The sequence below is a fragment of the Amblyomma americanum genome, chromosome 8 (assembly GCF_052857255.1).
Source record: "Amblyomma americanum isolate KBUSLIRL-KWMA chromosome 8, ASM5285725v1, whole genome shotgun sequence".
NCBI lineage: Eukaryota > Metazoa > Arthropoda > Arachnida > Ixodida > Ixodidae > Amblyomma > Amblyomma americanum.
Window position 1 is genome coordinate 10,868,174 of NC_135504.1, and position 18,222 is coordinate 10,886,395.

General features: G+C 45.7%; 1 protein-coding gene across 4 annotated transcripts; it reads left to right on the forward strand.

Moving 5' to 3' along the window:
* The first annotated feature begins 2,092 nt into the window (after nucleotides 1–2,092).
* Nucleotides 2,093–16,170, forward strand: LOC144100908 (GTP-binding protein Rhes-like). Of its 4 annotated transcripts, none has more exons than XM_077633821.1 (3): nucleotides 2,093–2,561; nucleotides 11,938–12,436; nucleotides 13,802–16,170. In XM_077633821.1, the coding sequence occupies exons 2-3, from the start codon at nucleotides 12,065–12,067 to the stop codon at nucleotides 14,147–14,149; spliced, it is 720 nt and encodes a 239-aa protein (XP_077489947.1). In that variant the 5' UTR covers nucleotides 2,093–2,561; nucleotides 11,938–12,064; the 3' UTR covers nucleotides 14,150–16,170. The 4 variants fall into 4 exon arrangements, with proteins under 4 accessions (XP_077489947.1, XP_077489948.1, XP_077489945.1 ...); XM_077633822.1 differs by lacking the exon at nucleotides 2,093–2,561 and adding an exon at nucleotides 5,088–5,224; XM_077633819.1 differs by lacking the exon at nucleotides 2,093–2,561 and adding an exon at nucleotides 8,456–8,533.
* Nucleotides 16,171–18,222: the final 2,052 nt, after the last annotated feature.

An 18,222-nucleotide genomic window follows, 5' to 3' on the forward strand; every position in this document is an offset into this window, starting at 1 on the left:
ATAAGGCAGAACAAAGTCAAGCAGTAAATAAATAAACACGAGAAGGCGCGCCTACATGCCCGTGAAGTGACGTCAGCAAGACTTCAGGATATTATTTAAGTTTCAAACTTGCTCTGCGATCGCTGCGATCGAGACGTAGATAGGAGCGTACAAATTGTTTCGCAAGGCATCATTGGATGATTTTATTTTTATTTTCATTTTCTGATGTTGCTGGTGTTTGTACCGACGCTCGTCCTAGCTGCATGTTTGCTTTGAGCAAAGAGAGACTCGAGCGCTTCTGATTTTCTGCGCGTATGGTAGTTGTGCTGAACTTGATACAAAAAGAAACTCAATAAGGGTTATCATTTCAGGTAGAAATACTTCGCATATATGTCATTTGTTTTCAGTGGAGGCGAAAAAAATATGACCCCCGAACGAAAGAACGGTTTCATTGCTGCCTAGCCTATAATCGAGAAAATGACTAAAACATTTTGTAAAAGTTATGTTTCCCTCAGCTTAGTACATGCTTTTGCAGCTTTGTTCCTAAATGTTTGTGTGCTGTTCTAGGATATAGCGTAGCCACAAGCTTCAGTTTTCCTTGATTTTGATTTTCTAAAATTTAACTTTGCACTTTTAAGTTTAACATGGTGCAACAACACCTGTGATTGTTTCTATAACAACCGCTTCGAGAACCAGTGGTGCATTCGAAATAAACAAACAAGACAAATTATCAAGACTGGGGATAAAATCGGACTAAATTTATTTAGTAAAAAACATATTCTTTAGAAAAAAGCGCATCATTTCGCAGAAGCGAGCAATAGTTTCCGGCAAAATCTCCAAACTTTGACATTCATGTCTGCGTTGTGGAGCGGTTTGAAAAAGGGTAGCATTCGGTAAAGGGTCACACGTTGCGACAATAGTTCTCCAGGTAGACTACGCTACTAGTAGGACAGACACCGCACAGGGTGAAATTTATAAGCATGTCAACTGCTGTGGATGCTTTGTCAAGCTTTCAAACTCTCTGAGTGCAATCGCGTCGTCTTTGTGCAAGCAGACGTGGAAATAGCAGCTACAAAGCGCTCTCACCATAGGCCGCCGTTTTTCGTCGGGTGGCTGTTATGGGCGTTTGTTCGGCACTAAACTGAGTACTTCAAGGTAAAATACGCAACACCTGTATATCGCGAGTTGAATTGCCTGAATTGGGCGCTTTCTTGCGCCGTGAACCGGCGAGTAATAGGGAACGGCAAACATTGCATCACAATGCGGCACCCTCCTGGAAGAGTTGTCCGCGCCAAGCTCGTTTTAGAAATACGACCCCAATTTAAACTATAGACAGCGTATGCATATAATCTGCGGAACGCTCCTCCGTCAATGGTCTGCAGATCAAATTGGAAATCCATACGTCTAGCTACAACGCGCTTCCTTAAAAATCGTTGCAGCCATTCGCGAGGTACTCACGCGTGGGAAAGGAAGGTGTGTCCATTATGCAAGACCGCGGTAAAACGATTTGTTTCGTTGAGTCCGAACCATGAATTGTTGAACGCTCTTTTGCAAAGTAGTGGCGCGTCGCCACTCGTAGCAAGAGATTCGATACCGACCGGTATTGTCATTACGAAACCTGGTCGTCCCACTCAGAAGTAGGCCATAGAAACGAAAGATGGTGACGAGGATATGGGGAGGAGGCTTTAAAGAAAGGAAAGACGCTATGCTGACCTCATTGCGGATCATAGGTAATTAAGATACTCTCAATGAATACCTGAACCACGCCACGAGAGAAGTGTTAAATTGTCCCATAATAAGGGAGTAAAAAGGCAGGAGGGTGAAAGGGGAAAATAGGAGGGTGAATAGATGGGTCCTCCTGAGCTTTATAAGGGGTTCGCGGCACCGTCGAGATCACGCAACCAGTCACGAGGATTGAAGATCCGGCGAGACACGCGAGCACGACCGAGCACATGGTAAAGGAAAACAAAAAAAAGCACGCGAGGATGTCAGTGAAGAGGATTACAGGAGCCACGGTGAAGGTTCAGAGAGGAGGACAGTGAAGGGGGAGAGTGACGCTGTTGCGGAGAGGGAGAAAGAGAGAGACGTGAAAGGGCACGCCCGCGGCGCACGCGGAGTCGCACGCGAGCTGTCCGAGAGCGCGTGAGCTTGAGAGAGGTGGGGAGATGGAATGGGTGAGGGCATTAGTGGGAAGGGAAAGGGCGCCCGCGCGCGGACTCCGGGCGCGGTTTATATAAAGGGCAAGCTGCAACGAGCTTGGATCATCGTTGCTCGAAGAGTCTCAACGGAATCCACGTCTGCGCTCCTCCGAAGCGCTGAAGACTATCTCTCGCATTGTGCTGACTTCTTAACTTTACAGAGTCGGTATTTGTTGACTCCGTTTGTGGCGCGAAAAAAGGAAGAGAAGCTTAGAGTGCGCGCTTTGGAAAGTGGTCACCGATCAGCTAGAAGAATAGAAGCGGAGGCAAGAATCTGTACCGAGAAGAATCTCAACATGGACAAACGGTGCTTGACATCTCCAAGACAGAGCTCGGAATACAAGAGGACGGCGTGCAACTAGAAGCATTGCAAGGAAGAACCTGGTAAGAGCTGCATTCAGTTTTGGCCAGTGCGACATTTCGATCAGGGGCAGCCGGGTGCTAATTCCAATCGACTTAGAGCTCGTGACCCAGCGCGCTTAGCAATCAGTTGCTTGCGTATGTTCTGAGCACTCCCAGGTTGATTTTGAGTTTTGCGATGCGTTACTTAGTCTGCGGGTTTCAAGCGGTTAGGTGTTTCGATCGCACGAATAGCACCTGTTTTTCGGTATCTGAAATCAGCGGCTTGGCAGTGTTAGAGGCGAGGAACAATGTCTGAGGCGTTCCATTTTCCAACAGTCTAGTCTGGGAGCGAAGGGCCCGCGGAAAAATTTTCGAATTTTCATTGTCATACGTACACGGCAAGCTGTCAGCAGCGTCTTTGAGGAGAGTTTTGAATTCATTCCACTTTTTGAGGTACTTAAGCGCCGATCAGAACCTCAGGATAGGGTCGTTATTGAACTTCGCCTTGTTCTAATTGCGGCCTCCGCAGCATCGAATTACGCCTGCGAAAAGATGTGCTGAGCAGCAGTGGATGGCTTATGCCACGTGACGAAGGTGGAAGCGAAACGAAGTAAGCTTTACCGACTGAAGTGATTAAGCCTGAATGAAGATAGCTAGAAATCAATACTTCCAATCAGCAGTTGTTCCTGGACTGATTATGCTATGACGCAGCTGTTTATTTACGCAGATATGATACCCGTCGTACTATGTTTGGGTACGTATTATACTTGGGTATGTAGACAGTTTTCAGGAGCGTTTCTCTCGCAAGAGGCGTGTCTCTTGCAGCAGCTCAGACCTCTCTCGTTTCCAATACTTGGAAGCAGCAGCTTGATTAGCCCGTCAGTGCATGTCCTTCGGTTATCAGGCTCGCACCGGCCACCCGAGTTTATCTGTAACATTTGAATCGCCACAAAGAAGGTATGTAGACTCCCATAGAGCGATTTGAAGCCGGCATTACTCTTTCCGTGATTTTCTTTTACCTCTTTCGCTTACCCTGTTCTGTTCGCTCGTGACTCACGGGCTCCGTGCCGACAGCTGTTCGCTAACCTACAGCGTGCGCCATTAACTGTGCGGCAGCAGCTGCATAGGAAGGGAGACGCACTGCGCTGGAGAAAGGCGTCCGCGGTCTTGGCGATACCGACTGACCGCGGGGCGAACAGCAATACTAGCTGCAGCCCTATAATTAGCAATATTAGGGATTTTCTAACATATGTAGGTATGGAAAAAGTAGCATTTGTTAATAGCAATACCACATTCATCTAGGAGGTGTCTGGCAGTGCTAGAAACCGTGATTGTAGAACTATAGTAGCGCTAGTAGTAGCAGTAGTACCAGTCGGGGTATTATTAGTAGCAGTAATATCAATAGTATTAGTGAAGTAGGTTGCAATAATAGAAGCAGCTGAAGAAGAAGAAACATCTAAACAGAATGGAAAACCTTTCGCGGATCACGCAACTACCTCGTTGGTCAACGAATGTCATTCAAGCGGGCGGTCCTGTGGGCCTGAGTGCGAAAATTTTTAAGGTACATAGGGACGGCAGAGGCATTGCTGTCATATCCTTGCCCAAATTCAGACAGAAAAGACTGAAAGACCGCAATGACGCCGCATTCGGCGCAAACTTCTTAAAAGCAGCAACTCCAACACCGACACATGGCATTCGTAGAGCAGTAAGTAGCAAAAAATTAAGGACTTCGCCTGTTACTGCAGGCAAACAGCCTTCGTTCGCGCGTTTGCTACGTCAATGATCAATTTAGTGTCACGTGAGTTGGCCACGTGGGGGAAAGACTACTACTTCTCTACTTCACCGAGTACTTACAACCATTAAGGTTGTCATCCGAATTCCCTTTTATAGACCTTCAAATCAAGTAGACATTATCTGCCCGATGAGGCGTTCTTTCGCTTTTGCGTTCGCGCCAAGGCATAGTTCCCAGTATTGAAAAGCGCGCCACGCAGAAAGTTGCCCAAACGAGCTCCAGACGCCGGCTACGCTCAATATGCGCAAACGTTGCAACGTATGGTTGGCCGTGCGGGCATAAAAGCAACAGCTGCGCTTTTCCAAGCTGCGGGTACCTTGCTGGCGAACCGAACTCCCATTTGGCCGCGACCGAAGTCAATATCGAAGGAGCCATCGAGACAGCAACAGCAGCAACAGCCCCAGACGTTGCGAGAGTAAGTGGCGAGGAGGGTGGACTGCATGCAGCCTCTCCGTCTTCACTTTTAAGGAGGGAAAGAGAAAGCGTGCGCCGCGGCAACAACTCAACGCGCCGCGTCTTGCGTGCTTAGAGTGAGCGGGCGAAGAAATCAAAACAAGAAATCGTGAGTCGCGAGTCGCCTCGGAGGAAATCCGCAGGTGCGGTTAGGCATGCGTTCTAGGCGCCTGGCCTGAGCACTAGTCATTCTGGGGTTCGCGCGTGGCCGATAGATAGTTCGCTAGCCTCTTTCTATTTGTTTCTCCCGAAACGCCTCGTGTTCATGCCTGAGCAAGCAGCGCACCTGCGCTTAGACGCACGTTCTCGAGCGAGGCGTCAGACGTTTTGCTGCAAGGCGACTGGCCGTTCATGATCCGAACTGTTTTTCGTGGGTACAGCACAGGCTGCGCAGTTCTGGTCGTCCTTCTCATAATTTGCTTGGCGAGTGCAAACTGCTGCGTTTCAGCCGCCGCCTGAGGTGAGTTTGAAAGTTGTGGTTTTCTTGATGGTAGTTTTCCATAGGAGTTTGAGGATGTGGAGAAGAAAGCCAGCGGTCCTACCACGAATGATGGCCTATGCAGTCACTGGCGTTGGTGAATACACGTTGAGTTCCTTGTAGAAAGTAGGAGTCGTTTCGTGGTTAATTTTTCTACTTGACGTGGAGAGTTTGGTGCACTGTCTATCTGTCCGTCCATACGTCCATCCATCCGTCCGTCCGTCCGTCCGTCCGTCCATCCATCCATCCATCCATCCATCCATCCATCCATCCATCCATCCATCCATCCATCCATCCATCCGTCCGTCCGTCCATCCGTCCGTCCATCCATCCATCCATCCATCCATCCGTCCGTCCATACGTCCATCCGTCCGTCCGTCCGTCCATCCATCCATCCATCCATCCATCCATCCATCCATCCATCCATCCATCCATCCATCCATCCGTCCGTCCGTCCGTCCGTCCGTCCGTCCGTCTGTCTGTCTGTCTGTCTGTCTGTCTGTCTGTCTGTCTGTCTGTCTGTCTGTCTGTCTGTCTGTCTGTCTGTCTGTCTGTCTGTCTGTCTGTCTGTCTGTCGATCTCGCGCGTCTTCCACTCATTCAGTCCAACCACGAAACGCACCACGTTCAGAAGGAACGTGCAATGATTACCGACGTACAGTGATGGTCAGTACACTGCTAAGGTTACTTTATAGGGCAGGGAAAGGCCTGAATGTGACCGATTTGTTCAGAGATAGAGATGGAGGTTAGGTTTCAGTTGTCCGTTGCCTTCGCAGTTTGACTGCTGCCCTTAATGTGAAATGTGTTGACGCACTTGTGAACCGAAATGTTACAGCGCTCTGTGGCTCTGGGCCAGCCCCGACATACGAAAGCAGATGGACGAGTAACCTTATCTACTTTTAAAATGATGTAGTTTTCTGTGCTGACTTCTAGCGATGGAACTTTCATTAAAGATCACGAGCGCTTCATGCACTGCTCTCTGACGTGGCTTTTTATGGCGGAGAAATTTAGGTCAGCGTATTTTGTGATTTTCCGCAGGTCTGATTTCATTAAAGTGATAAGTGGCAGTATACATCTGCGTTTCTTTCTTTTCAATCAATAATCCAATCAGTTAGTTGATCAACGGATCATAGACTAATCAGATTATACGCGATGTTCAGGTGTATATTTCACTGGCGTGGGTGTGATCGTCAACGTTTGCCTCTGCATTGATTCGCTAGAAAAGAAGTGTTGTTAATATAGATTTTTCTTATTCTATGGCTGGCCTCAGCTGTAGTAAATAAACTCCTGCGGCGGAGCAGTTGTACAGCTATATGTTGCGTTTGGCTTAATATCCTAATGCCGACATACAAAATGTTCTGACGGTTGAAAGTAATCTCGGTTGTGGCTAATTACACCATATGTATAAAAAATCCGCAAAATTTCGAACGGCATCAACATGAAATGAGCTGTTTATGCTGAACCTGGAAAGGAGATTGTGTTAAACTCCGAACCCCCACTATCGCTTCGAAAATATTTACGGTTTATTTCGAGCGGTGCTTGTCTTTTACGTGCAATGTGCCGAGCGAGTAGAGGCGACATTCGCAGGATGCGCATTGTTTGACTCTAGAAAACACTGGCTGTCGCGTCACGTTGCAGAGCTGAAGCTTAGGGATACAAATACGAAGTGGGAAATTTGCCTCTCTTTTGACAAGCAGTACTATATACAGGTTTCATTGGCAAAAACCGAGCGACAGCAATCAGTGCATTGTTGCGATCGTTCTTCCGTGAAGTCTAAACTTTAATTTGTAGATGGACAGGGTGTTTCTGAATTCTGAAATGATAATGAATTCAGTGACGTTATTTGTAACGGGCGCAACTAGGAAACATTCTTGATTCAGCCGAATGGAGTGAACTGTTATTCCAAGAATTTCACCCATTATTGTTAGCGTCAGTGCTTATGCGCGATAATTTCTTGCTTTGCATGTATGCTTAAATGTGGCAGCACTAAGCGGGAGAGAAGAAGTGGTAGCTTACGGCGCAGCATATGTCTAGCCTCGCCTTATGTATACTAGTTACTAGAATTGCACGAAAATGTTATTTTAGGAGCGTCTCGCTAGAGCACACAATTATAGATCCCGGAGAGTTGTGACTCAGCAAAGGAACAAAAATGTCAAATAATACAAATCTACTTGCATCACAGTACAGAGGGGAGCTGCTGTACAATATTACTGTTACGTCATCTAACGGACGTGGTCAATGGTGGCGCCATAGACAGAGCACCGACACATTTGTGTTGGACGTTATATCGTCCGACAGAAATCATTCCGTAGAGTCGTCATCAAAAGAAATTGTACGCCCTCTTTTTCACCTATCGTTGGTTGTCATGCCTACCAGACCGAGTGACGGAAGGCCGAAGAAGGCTTAACAAACGTGCCGCCGGGAAAAACTTAGCCCAGCACTGTTACCATGCAATGTGAAAAGTAGAAGCAGCACACCGGAGAACAATACCGGAAGGAAAAATGGCTGAGATGTTAAAAAACAAAAAAACGGATGGTTCATAGCATTCATGCATGTCATAGACTGACGTCATAGACTGCCTCTGTTTTGCTGGTTCCACCATTGGGCATTATGAACCGACTAGACCAGCAATTTTCTCTATGAATACCAATCAGCCAATCAGATCACAGCAAAGCAAATACTTCCTGCGATGTACTTGATTTTCAGCAAGTCTTGGCAGTGACCGATGAAAGTTTTCGTCACTCCAGTTTTGTACGCCTCCGCACCGGCTGGTTGCTGATGTATCGATCTTCGCAGCTCCTCCCCATTTCCGTCTCTCCCCAAACAACCGCTCTTATGCATCTCCTGTCATGAAGAAACAGGCGCGTTTTTGCATTTGCAAATGGAAGCGCGGAAGCTGGTTGCGGCGGTTTTTATCTGCATTGAGCAAAAAAAAAAAAAAGAGCATTGCGCGGTACTAGAGAAATAAAAGATCGGAACAAATACTGGGGCAGCAACATCCATCGTGTTCCAGCAAGTCCAGTGAACAAAAGGCGTTTTTGCTGCACTGCCTCATTCTGCTTGCACAATTGTGCTGCCTGTCTCCCCAAACATTTCAGACGCGTACTGAAGGGGCGAGTAGCCTTAAGCCATGATGAAGGTTCACACTAAAGCATTTGCTCTTACACTACTCACACGAAGACGTTAAACGCTCGCACTGACCAAGTCAAAGAGGATGAAATTGACGTTTGGGAACCCAAACAGAATCCGTGTTCACAATGGCTTCCGAAGCATCATTTCCATCTTTGATTCGGTCAGTGAGTGTATTTAGATTTCCTTTATGACACCTAAGCAGAGGAAATTTTGTCACACCCTTAATTATGCTGCTTGGTTCTTTTAATCGTCTGTCAAATTACGGGATTAGCATTGGTGTCCCAATAGCTTAGGCTATAGTGAAAAGTAAGCTAAGCTAACACTAGACTCTAGCTGAGAACTTCAAGCTCCACCGCCTCTCTGCCTCCAGTGTTTTTTCATGCGAAAGCATTTCTTGCCTCACGTGTGCCATGGACAGGATGCGTCACTACTGGCTGTGAATAGGAAGTGTGTACAGAGCGTGTACTCATCAACTGTTGATCATCCAGTAAGAGTGCAATTATGATTTGTAATACTTAATAATGATCGGATAAAATGTTAAAACGACCGAATTACTAAACGATGTAATTAACAAGACAATTAATTTCGCTAATTACTCATCAGTAATTCACGAAATTGGTGAATTACTAGTAATTCCTCAAGAATTTTTCGGAAACTGAAATTAATGAAATCGATTAATTATTAATGATTGCAGCTGAACAATCAATAATCATATAATTCATAACATCTAATAAATATTAGGTAATTAAATAAGGATCAATTATCTCTTAATCCGGGAATTGATTTAATTTATCGAATAAATAATTAATTGCCAGCAATGTTTAACTACATTACAAAGTAACAGAGGAGGCAACAGAACTCGAAATGCTTTCGCGTTTCCGCACGTAAGGAGATTTAAGGGCACCTTTAATTTTTCTTTTGCGTCTCGTTCCTGGCGTTGCTTTTAGAAATATTTGTTTTGAGCAACAAAAGTAGTTCAAACCACGATTCAGAATGGAGCGGCTGGGTTTCATGCAGATTTAAAGACGATGTTGCCAGCAGACAGGATTTTGTCACGAATGTTCGAACGAAATGCCGAATGACGTTGACAGCGGGAAAGACGTCTTCTTCTACCGCCCTACGGTGGCTCAGTGGCTGCGACGTTCTGCCATAACCAAGACATCACATTAATATTTTTTAGCGCAGAGGACAGAACAATACAAAAGCACGATAAACACGGGCGCCTGTGTTCCCATTCTTCTTTTCGGTTGTCCTGTTCTTTGCGTTAAATAAGATGAACGTGGTGTGTGAATACTATCTAGCCCAATAGTTAACACTTTTAAAGTATATCCTAACCAAAAGGTCATGAGTGCGATTCTGCACCACGGCGGCCACAATGCAAAAGCGCACGTGTAATGAGGCGTCAGAACACATTAGAGAAAATCTCGAGCAGACGAATAGCTCTCCTTTGTGATGTCTCTCAGAGACAAAAACGCTTGTCTGACGTGAAAATATAACCGAAAATCAGTATTAAATTGTGTTGATTAAAGTTACTGCTCGTAAGGTTTTTGCTATTTAAAACGGCTGAGCCTTATCAATGTCACAGCCACTTCAGCCACAACCTTAACCAAAAAGATCGCTTCCCAGTTCTCAGCAACTAACATGCACAAGTTCATTTATCGTGGGATGAATACTATCTACCTTTCTTATATGAGTACTGAATGCTATTCTCCTACAAACTGGCATCATATACTTACTTCGGTGCCCGTATATATTATTTTCAAAAACCAAAAATCATTCGATTTTCGTTACAGATGTCCTTCTGAGGTATACTTATTTTATTGTAAGATACTATACTGCGTTACAAGCGTCTGTTGTTACTATAAAATAGGGCTAGCCTAGATAAGAAATTTTAGCTTCGGAAATAATTCGACATGTTCAACCTCCTTCATCTGTGCGGGGGCGCTCATAGAAACGCCTTGCATCTTGAAACATATGTGCTATATTGAAACATATGTGCTATATTGAAACGTAGCACTCACGTATATCGCAATCAGGACATATGGTGGTTAGTTCCGTCAATATATTTTTTTTAATTACTGACACTTGACGATAGCGCTGTCTCTAAGTTTTTGTCGAGTCAATCCTTGCCTTTTGCGCTGCGTTGCGACTAGAAATAGTCGCCTTGTTTCCAAGCAGCGATTCTGCAGCGATGCCTGACCGACCATTGAAGATATCTTGCCCAAAATGCTGCGCCTTTCTGATTACAGCATATGTGTCAGAAGGTAATGTCGATAGATTTATTCAGAAGAAAAAAAACTGTCACCCACTAAATATCCATTGCAGCATTTCGATGGTAATGAGGTACCCCGTAGACGCAAATTTTCTCTTGCGCAGTCTTTCCAATAACGATCCGAGCTCCGCGCTACGCTGCCTGCCAATGACGTTGACGTCGCAAGAAAGACAAGTGCGTTCGAAACGCGGCGAAGTTGCGCAGGTGTTTGAGGCAGCGCCTGAAAGGAGTCCCTGAGACGAGCGCTGTCACATATATTCACGCTTTGACGGGGTCCGCGTCTGCGCCAGCTGTTAGTTGGGCGCGCTATATCACGACCGCGACGTTATGACTGGCTCGAGAGCAGTTGGGCGCTGGCCACGTATGAGATCTGTTGTTGGTTAGCATAGGGAGTAAGAGAACGCGGGATAAGGACGAAGAATATTCGATCATATAACCGCGTAGATTAATCTACTTGGTAGCACGCCTCAACATGTTTGGGCAGAATGACGAGAAAAAACGGTAAGGTTTTTCGGTGGCCTGTAGACGACAAGTGCTCGTCAACTTTTCTTTCCTACTTTTCTGTTTCGGGTTATGTTGCTAAGCCTCTTCTGTCATAGGAGGTGAACTTCAAAGCCGCTCATGAACGGAATAATGCTAATGCAATTTGCGACGTCTTACTTGTATTAATCTTTATCTGCCGTATACCGAGGCTTTTCTCAAACGAAACACCGCGCTGTATAATACTGTCTGCTTGCATTCCGCCCAGAAGAAGGAATCAGTTTTCTAATTTTCTTTTTTAGTCAGCGTCGCTGATCATCCCTCGAAAACTTCACAGCGACTTGGTGGCGCCTGATGGGATAGAATTCTCGCCCTGGTATCTTCATGCGTAGAGAATATTTTAAGTCTTCGACTTGCCTAGTTTTCTAACTCATACATTTTGCGACGCATATTTTCGTTTTAGTACTTCTTTAAAGGTTTCAACCAGTGTATATTGTTTACCATTTTTACCATTACTTGAGCACAAATACAAAACTGGTTGTGCCGTGTGACACCCACCAGTGCTATGTACTGGCATGTACTGAGTGCGCAGGGTCCGTCAAGCCACTAATCTTACTTTTGGCTCAGTTTTGTAGTGTCTATGGTGCTGCACGATGATGTTGATAAAGTTGATGTGTTCACCTTGTGCCTTTCAGCTATTTCAAACTGCCCGTAACGCAAAATTTTGGTTGCGTCCTTTGTTCACATTATTACGTGTCCAATCGCACCTGTTAACACCATCTTATCCTCTTGCCTTTTTTTTTCTCGCACAGGTGCAGTGAGCTGAGCCAGGATTCCATTGGAGAGAGGAGAGCTTCTTGTGCTGCCCTCACCTGCGACGCATCCAGGCGCAACCAACGGAGAAGCAGCAGCAAGGACCACGTTGCATTCCCCACAACCATGCCTACGCTGAACGGTCTGCACCTGCCTTCGTCGAGTCCCACCGGGAATGGCGTCGTCGCCGCTCCGGGCATGGGCCCTCAGCCGTCAACGGCCGTGCGAATAGCGGTCATGGGCGCGGCCCGTGTGGGCAAGTCTTCGCTCATCCACCAGTTCCTGTACGGCCGGGTACCCAAGCAGTACAACGCCACGGTGGAAGAGCTGCACAGGAGGGACTACGGCGCCGCCACGGGAGGGCGCCACAGGCTCACGCTGGAGCTGCTGGACACGAGCGGCAGCTACCAGTTTCCGGCGATGAGGCAGTTGGCCATAACCACGGCGCAGGCGTTCATCTTGGTGTTCGCCATCGACGACATGGAGTCATTCGAAGAGGTGCGTGTTTCAAATTACGTTACGTGTTTCCAACTATTATGGTTTATTATTTCTGCATATTCATTTTTGATATCCCTTCTAACACCCAAAGCTCTTCAGGGTCTGTGAGGCACAAATAAATAAATAAATTATCACTCAGAATGTCGTTCTGGCGACGCCAACAGGCGGGGAAATTTTTCACTGCGCGGTGCAATACACTGTTGTTACAGGGTGATCACTGAAGGCTTAACTACACTGAATATAACGTGGTGTCGCGCGTCAGCAAAATTCGTTTTTTTTCCCCGAATAAGGGGGTACGAATGCATCACCATAGGCAATGTCTTCAGTAGATCAGCCTTCTACTCTCACGTTTGGCCACCAAAATAGACATGGGACCGCCACCAGAGGCTTATCAAAATTAGTTTGGGCTATTTCACAGGCAACATATTCTTTTCACTTTTTTTTGTATTGCACAGGGCTTGCAAAAGCTATTCCCCAAACGTAATGCAGCAAACTTTCAGATCAAAGCAATATACACTAGATGCCTTAATTTCACAGTTACAAAAAAAAAAACAGAAAAACAAGGGGAGTATAGCCTCTATCGCGCGAAACATTGTGTTTGTCCTCAAAATACATTTCCTGTCTGCCAGGCATTTAATCGCATGTAGCATGTTCTCAAAGGCGTATGAGCAAAAAGCTAATTGTGTAACTTTCATCGTAGTCGCCAGATTCTTTTCTGTGCAGTAGTCATGAAGAGGTTCCTTACCTGGCGAAAATTAAGCGCAAAGTTAGATCAGTGTGCCTAGTTATACTTGATAACACAAGAAATGAACTGTAAGTCACTCGTATTGCTCTGTAGGTCGAGCAAGGATTTTACGAGCTTGTGCATTTACTCCTTACGCGGAAAGGTTGCCGGTCGTTCAAATTTCTCCCACTTTACATGTGCCGTAAACCGTGAGGCCAGTTGTTATGTATGCAGCTTTTCTGACTATCATAGAAACAATCTCAACTTCTGCTTTGGAAATCTGCAGAGACGCTCATGATAAGGTAAAAAAGCGCAAAGTTGGTTTCCGAAAAATCCAGGAAAAATCTTAAAGAAATTCTTTGTCGGTAAACCACGAGTTCATATTATGAATAATAAAATGCTTCTTAGGTTCAAAGAACATATAATAGAGGTAACTATTAATGCTGGCCTTCACGCGTCTGTGATTACTTCGTGCCTGCATGATTAAACGCTCGAGCCGTGCGTATCCAATCATTTAACTTTTCAGTACAGTTCACTTTATATTGCTCCAGTGAAAATCTTTCAACTTTTCAAGCTAGCTTCGTTAAAGCATGTGTGCCATGCAGTCTGGTCTTACCCGCGCTACCTTCTTCCCCACACAGGTGCGTAAGCTGCGCAGCGAAATTCTGGAAGCCCGCTCACAGCGCGGCAAAGGCATGCCCCCTGTCGTCGTCGTGGGCAACAAGACCGACCTGGCCTTCAGGCGGGCCGTGGGGTACGAGGTTGCCGAGACCGTGGCCACCATCGACTGGGAGCACGGCTACGTCGAGTGCTGCGCGCTCGAGGGCCTCAACGTGCCACAAGTGTTCCACGAGGTGCTGATGCAGAGCAAGCTTCCCGAGGTACTCTGCCCCGTCAACCGGAGAAGGCAGTCATGTCCGGCCCAGGTCCACTCGCACAAGAAACTGTACGCGAACGGAGCCAAGAGGCACAGTTGCATCATCTCCTGAGGCGGACATGCAATCTCGGACAGTTTGTGTTTTGTGTGTGCGTTTTGATGTTCTTGCAAAGTCCAAAAATGTCGTCCTTTCACTGTTGGTGCAACGCTTCAGAGAAAGGACTGAGCAGTCACCGCTTTGGTCTCTCTTGAATGAAACCCGATTGGCCACAAATGGGTCACATCTTGTGAAAGGGTCTTTTCAAAGCATGAAAAATGCAGGATACTTTCCACGTAACCTTGCAGAGTTCGATTATACTTCTTCGTAACTCCTGGTTCCCACTAGTTACGGAAGCTGTCGGCCAGAAAAAAAGAGGGTCGCGCAACCACTTCGTGTTTATGGGCGTCTTAGGGAAAGCATTTGGTGTCTTTTCGTACACTAGAAACTGCGAATACACAATAGCAACCCGTGCGAACTAAAAGTCGATTTTACTGACACCAGGAGCGGAGTGCGGAGCGCGGACAAACGAGGTTTAGGCGCCTTTAGGTGACCAGAAGGTGCCCGCGAAAACCAAAAAAGTACAAAGGGCAACTGAAAAAACACCCCACACGGGGGCCCACTGCGCTACCTTTTGACCTACAGCACAGTATACCTTTCACCCATATTAAAGAACCTCAGCAGATATCGCGTAATCTCGTGATGTGCATAGCCGTGTTGCAGCGGTGGGCCGACGCGGCTGGAAAGGCAGGAGTGTCCCCAGAGGTCCCCTGCCTGGTCCTACATGTCTCCTGCTTCGATATCAAATCGTCAAAGGAGAACCTCACCTAATAATGTCACTTCACGGTTATGAACTTGTCCAGACTGCTTTTGGCAGGACCAATTCGTGTTACCAAAGGCCGCTGGTGTTACAAGTATTATTGCCTCGGTGACATAGTTTGCGACGTCATTCACGCTGAATCGTGAGAGCCAGTTTGCCTCTACGGGTCTCTGAACCTTAATCACAGCAATGCCTTGATAAAAAGGTCATTACAACCTAATGACTTGTAGAGAATCATATCTTTTTTGTACTGTTGTTCCACCGCTTGGAAAAAGTTTTGTGACCTGCAGCCGTAGAGATAATCAGCTGGAAAGTTAAAACTACTCGTCCTCATTATGTGAGTGTACTGAGCATTTCAGCCACGACCTTACAGCCCGGCCACTAAACCTTTACGGATGGCCTTCAAGGGACACTTTCAATATGGCAAGACGTGAGGAGATCTCGCAATTATCCCTGTAAGCGGCGCCAGTGTGTGCTCTCGTGATTCTTTGTAAACTCTTTCCAGTGCAAGTGTCGGTCTTTGCTGTCTACTGTGTTTTTTATCAAGATCAAAGACTCGATTACGTGTACTCACTCTTTCATAAACTGTGTCATCATTCAGCGCGGAAAATAACAGAATACCTTTAATCCCCTCCCCCCCCCCCCATCTAAATTCTCTCACTGTTAAATGCAAAGCATATCCTGTAATCTATAATTTGACAGCATACCGCTGGGTCACAGCGTACCGCTAGGCTCTTCACAAACTTAACGGCTTCCTAATCTTTTAGTTTTCTCTTGAACTGGCCATTGACCATTTGGTCGTATATAATTTTTCCCTTTCCAAATCATGGGTTTAAGTAACTAAGCGATCATTGAAGTTCAGGACGTGAGGGTTGTAGATATTGTTCTCTTGTTTTTTTTTTTCGTTCGTGTTGTGCTTGTTGTTAACACCCTGTGCTCGCTTCGACTATAACTGTGACGTACAAGAGTGAGATCAAAACTTTCATTTTTTTGCACATCAAAGTAATCCATGTAAATACACACAAGAGCTCACTCACTGGGCTCGACTATCACTTTTAGAAAAAGTGGACACTCGGTTGTTCACTCCGACGTACACACTTCAATCCGTCCGGCGGCGGTGAAAACTGTACTCTACATGTATTTTTATAGCGTGTGGATGTGTGTGACTTGCTTATTGTTTGCTCGGTATTTATTGTCCTTTAAACAAACAAATCATTTTTCCCCTCTCTATTCAAACGCACTACTCGAGTCTTCCAATAAAAACATATGAAAAGTATTGATGTTTCATTCTTCTTGGCCTAACATTCCCAGGAAACTGACAAGCGTTTTTAATGGCAAAGGGAGAAATTCACTTAAGTAAATAAATTGAATGATGCTGACAATTCTTTTTTTATGGCGCAAGGGCATCTGGGACAAAGATTGCCATGGGACAAGATATTTTTGTCTTTCTCAAGGAGGGGGGGGGGGGGGGTCAAAGACGCATTTCCGAAAGCATTTCACCCTAAAGAATCCGTACAACAGTCCAGAGCAAAATCTGCACCCACTGTATCATCGATGGGTACCGGCGGCTCTGGAGATCGAACCCCGCACCTCCCGCATGCGAAAAATAGGTCAGAGCTTACAAAATTATAAAGACGGCTTATATGGCGTCCATTGTTACGTTCTGAATGTGAACATTGTAAATCTATACCTTAAAATAAAATAGGAATAAAATAAAATAGGAAGGAAAATGGCTGTGGGAGGGTTGAAGTGCAGCTGAACCATTCATTGCGAATTTGACGTCATCGAAGGATTCAAATCTACCTATATAGTGCATAGGTAAAACATGGCAAGTTTTTGTGCGCTATAGCTTTAAAATAATGACGTAATAAAAGATTGAAAGATTGCCAGATAAGACGCATATACGAAGATAAGCACGGAGTCCCGCCGCGCCTCTTACATCTCTTCGAAGAACCGAAACTTATCCCAGTCACTCAACCGAGTTGTCAACCATTTATACCTGTTCATCGGTATTTCGAACTCGGAGCTACCGTTCGTCGACCGATGCGGCTTATATATAGTTTTTTTTTTCATCTTCGGAATTTGCGGGCCCGCCTGATCGACGCATATCATCCAATATGCCTGCAAATACGGCGTAGTGTGCTTTTTTTTCTCCGCGTAATATTCGATTTCAAAGCGAATTTTAGATTATAGCGCTAGGGCCGACTTTTCTCGTCTATTTTCGGTAAAAAAGCCGCATTATATTCGAATGAATACTGTAGGCGACATTTTGCAATAATAGTTTGGTAATTTTAGTTACATTCGTGTTCTACTTGTGTAGCTTTACGGTACGATTTCCTTCATTTCTCTGGGATGCTTGGCCGCATGCAAAAACTGCGTTCGACATGAAAGCCAAAGGCGGACTCGCGGAAGGAGAGCTACACAAGAACGTTGGAAATAAGGCGGTGTTTGCAGGTGCATGTTCTATTCCATTGAAACGGCATTGGGAAATTCACCGCAGGCCCAAGCGGCTAAGACTGATTCTCGGTCGTCTCTTAAAAAAGATACAACACAATGAACACTGTGAACATTCTGTTCGATCACTGACGACGCGGCGACTAAGCATGAGCGGGTATTCCGACAATGCTTTCCGCTCTGCACAAGTCTCAGTTAGTGTAGCATGTGCGTAGCAATCCCGGAGGTGACAGTGCGGACTCTGGTTCAACTGGGCGGAATCCGTCTAAATTCCCCGATCACTATCGAAAATAGTCTGGTCCTGAACATTCAACGATTTCAGTGGAACGTTCAGAGGTCAGCAGCTTCGGGCCGTTGTCCCCTGCGTTTGTGAATGGGACCTAAAGCATTTCTTTCTTAATACAATCTCTGGCACGCCACTGCATACGAACACGGGAGTACTTTGAGACTAGCTCGTTCAGATTACCACGAACTTCGCTCAGTGGAGATAAGGCGCGATGTTTATCTTAAAGGCCTGTGGATACCAAGTTTTCGTAGCATATTTTCATCTTTCAAATGATGCCTTAGACATCAGAATGTATGCTACATCACGTGGTATTCGCCTATGAAGGCGAAATAATTTATTATTGAATTTCTGGTTGATTCTGTTTTGGTTTCGTGAACAGATTGATGACTGTGACGTGTAGTTGGTGTTTAGGCCACGTGAGACCCAAAACAGCTCTAATATAATCGCTGAAACGTACTTTCTTTAAATGCAGCACCTTAAAGATCTGGAATGACAACAAATGTGACCTAAACACCAACTACGCCACAGCCATCGCTGGGCTGTTGAAAACAAAACCGAGAAAGCAATGAAGACGAAGTTTAATTACAA

Coding starts and splice junctions, on each gene's coding strand:
- LOC144100908 (XM_077633819.1), top strand. CDS start 8,499: ATGGCTTCCGAAGCATCATTTCCATCTTTGATTCG. Junction 8,534..11,937: donor TCATTTCCATCTTTGATTCG/GTCAGTGAGTGT, acceptor TTTCTCGCACAG/GTGCAGTGAGCTGAGCCAGG. Junction 12,437..13,801: donor ACATGGAGTCATTCGAAGAG/GTGCGTGTTTCA, acceptor TTCCCCACACAG/GTGCGTAAGCTGCGCAGCGA.